Source organism: Triticum aestivum, chromosome 1B, assembly GCF_018294505.1.
Source record: "Triticum aestivum cultivar Chinese Spring chromosome 1B, IWGSC CS RefSeq v2.1, whole genome shotgun sequence".
NCBI classification, from domain to species: Eukaryota; Viridiplantae; Streptophyta; class Magnoliopsida; order Poales; family Poaceae; genus Triticum; species Triticum aestivum.
Genome location: NC_057795.1, coordinates 694,518,907 through 694,522,345, shown reverse-complemented (window position 1 = coordinate 694,522,345; position 3,439 = coordinate 694,518,907). Strand labels below are relative to the sequence as shown.

General features: G+C 42.6%; 1 protein-coding gene across 1 annotated transcript; it reads left to right on the top strand.

Annotated features, from left to right (window-relative positions):
* On the top strand, positions 1-2,687 carry LOC123149886 (casein kinase 1-like protein 1; the record flags this gene model as incomplete). The annotated part of the gene is given in 11 exon segments (XM_044569663.1): positions 1-127; positions 239-279; positions 948-1,017; positions 1,118-1,266; positions 1,355-1,450; positions 1,533-1,603; positions 1,836-1,897; positions 2,054-2,117; positions 2,198-2,282; positions 2,358-2,484; positions 2,633-2,687. Coding segments are annotated over 11 exon segments (896 nt in total), but the record flags the coding sequence as incomplete, so codon positions are not given.
* Positions 2,688-3,439: the final 752 nt, after the last annotated feature.

Here is a 3,439-nt window from a genome sequence, read left to right as displayed (position 1 = left end):
CCGGCCGGCGGTAGCCTCGGCTCGCGCGGACGGACAGGCAGGGCGGCGGCCATGGAGCCGCGCATCGGCAACAAGTTCCGCGTCGGCCGCAAGCTCGGGAGCGGCTCCTTCGGGGAGATCTACCTCGGTACGTCCCCGCCCCCTCCGGCCGCCAGATCCCCCTTTCCTCCCAAAGCCGTCGCCTTTTTCTCTTCCTCTTTTTTTTTTCTAACAGATTCCGTCTCTCTGTTATGTGCAGGCACCAACGTGCAGACCAACGAGGAGGTCGCGATCAAGCTCGTGAGTTCCTCCGTCCCTCCCTCCCTCTCCACGACGCTCATCAATTTTCTCCACCCCCCAGTGGTGTGGTTTCGGGGGATCTATGTCGAATTGGATGCTAGATTTGGGGAATTGCCATGCTAGTATTATTTTCCCAGCGCCGGATTAATTAGGCCATGGAAACCCGTGGATTACGCCGCTTGTTAATTCCTGTAGCTAATGCTCATGGAACGGTGATGCATGGAAGGATTTGGGGTGCTAACTGAATTATGTGCTTTGGCTGGCTGTGTGCAATGCAGTTTTGTCTACCTGTCCAGTTACATGCTCTAGCTACTGCCGAAATATGAACCTTAATTAAAGAGATGGAATACACAAATGCCAATGTCAATACACTACTGCCCCATCTGTTTACTTTTCCTATGCTAGGATTCATTTGCTCAGTCTCTTAAGCACAATACATGTTTTGTCAGCCAAAATATGAGATTCTTCAAGAGATGGAATGGAACACGACACACAAACGTTTCGCAGCAGTGTAGTGCCTTCTGTTTCGCTTTTCTGTAGGCTAGCCTTCATTTGCTTTGAACTCATAACCATAATAAGTTTTTAATTGCATTACAAGTGTTCTGCCTGATTCATTTACCCGAGCTGATGCTCTTTGATTTTTCTTGTTTCTGCGTGGTTTTGCTCAGGAAAATGTCAAGACAAAGCATCCGCAGCTGCTCTATGAGTCAAAGCTGTACAGAATACTTCAAGGAGGAAGTAATATGTTTTTCTGCTTCCTTGGTCTTACTTGCTCCAGTCTCTTTTCTCTTGTGTTTATTCACGGAGGGATCAACTGACTCCCCCTACTGTTGTGCAGCTGGAATCCCAAACGTCAAGTGGTTTGGTGTGGAGGGTGATTACAATGTTTTGGTGATGGACTTGCTGGGCCCGAGCCTTGAGGATCTCTTCAGTTTTTGCAACAGGAAGCTGTCTCTAAAAACTGTTTTGATGCTTGCTGATCAAATGGTATGCAACACTTCAGATTCCCTTGGCATCATTACTTTGGTCTCTTTCATTTCATCACGTGGGATCTAAACAACTTCCTTTTTGTCAGATCAATCGTGTCGAATTCGTCCATTCCAAGTCTTTCTTGCATAGAGATATCAAGCCGGACAATTTTCTCATGGGTCTTGGGAAAAGGGCAAATCAGGTAAATGCTACATTCCACTGGTCTGCCTTTATTGATGGATGTATTATTGGTGTTCTTATCTGTAACTTTCATCTATCTGTAGGTTTATTGTATAGATTTTGGGCTTGCAAAGAAGTATAGGGATACATCGACACACCAGCACATTCCATATAGGTAAATGTTATATCCCATTGTTGATCTACTTGAAGAGATTTGGATGCATTCTACAGTATATTGTCAAAGTTATGGCTCCTCTTTTGATGTTGCCACACTGGGTGACATAACTTTTTTACATTCATGACATAAGCATTTTATGTTCATGCCTGAGTTTTGCACTGATATAATTTAAATCAGTGGACAACACAGTATCTATGACAACTTATGACCATTTTCTGTTTAATCACAGAGAGAACAAGAACTTGACAGGAACAGCAAGATATGCGAGTGTAAACACTCATCTTGGAATTGGTAAGTTTCCTTGACTGTTGGCTGTGCACTCCTTTATTCTGTAACTGTACCTAGATTCCCGAGGAATGTAGTGTTATTTGTTCCTTGTAAAATTCTCTTACCTTTCATGCATTAATCTGTTTAGTTATCCTAATTTAATTTTCTGCTTCACCGTAGAACAAAGCAGGAGGGATGACATGGAATCTCTTGGATATGTTCTGATGTACTTCTTAAGAGGAAGGTTGTTGACAATAACCACACGTCATTTTCTGGCATCTCTGCAAAATTCTCGGTACTAACACATGATTTTCTTGCTATCAGTCTTCCATGGCAGGGTCTGAAAGCTGGGAACAAGAAACAGAAGTATGAGAAGATCAGCGAAAGGAAAATTGCTACTTCAACTGAGGTAGCACACTTCTCTATATCCTGCGTTCACCATTATTGATGCATTATTTTCTTAATTGTATTCTCTTGACTGTAGGCCCTCTGTCGTGGATATCCTACTGAATTTGCATCTTATTTCCATTACTGCCGCTCACTGCGCTTTGAAGATATGCCAGATTATCAGTATCTCAAGAGATTGTTCAGAGACCTTTTTATTCGAGAGGGTGGGTTTTCTTTTTTGCATGTTTGTGAACTTATAATCATTCATTTAATTTAGTGATTAATGATACATGGATGTTTACACAACAAAATGCTGCAAATTGCTCTCCGTTTTAAACTCTTGATTGACAGAGCAATGTTTTGTACTTGCAGGGTTTCAATTTGATTATGTTTTTGATTGGACGATTCTCAAGTATCAACAGTCACAGATGACCAGTGCTCCACCGCGCGCCATGGTCAGTACATTGCAACTGTTCCTCCTTAATGCTGTGCACATGAGGATTCATGTCTTACTGTTTGCTACTTTCCTTTTATGTTAGGCCGCTGCAGCAGGACAAAGCTCTGGGATGGCTCCCATGGCAAATAGGCAGTCAGGTACCTTATATTATCCATCATGATGGATTCTAGAGTATCTTATGAGTTATTTATATGCAAGGCAATAATAAGTTAGTATCTGTATATTAGATGGAAGTCTGTTCTTTAAATAAGATGGTATTTCCCTGGAAAATAGATTTTTGAAATATGCATGTGGATTGAGATTACAAAATGTTCGTAGTAGTAGGAAGTTAGAAATCAGGCTCATTACCTGTCGCTTTGTTCTGTTGAGTTGGGAACCGTTTAAATGATAATCAGATAAGCGTATGGGAAATACAGATATATGATAATGAACCTGTTGAGGCTAGTCTGATTACATGCAGTTTGGTCTTGCGAATATGTTCTCTTCTCGTGTCTTTATGTGGTTGACAACCGTGCACTGAATTGATGCAGCCACTGAAGAAGGGAGGAGGAGCGGGTGGTCAGATATGGATGGCATGCGGCGCCAGGTTCCACCTCCAGCTATAAATGCAGGCAGCCTGGCCAAGCAGAAGTCGCCTATCAGACATGACCAATCCACCTCAAAAGATGCTATGGTAAGTTGTCAAGAGTTGCTACGTATTTCATCCCATCTGTCTCTTGTTG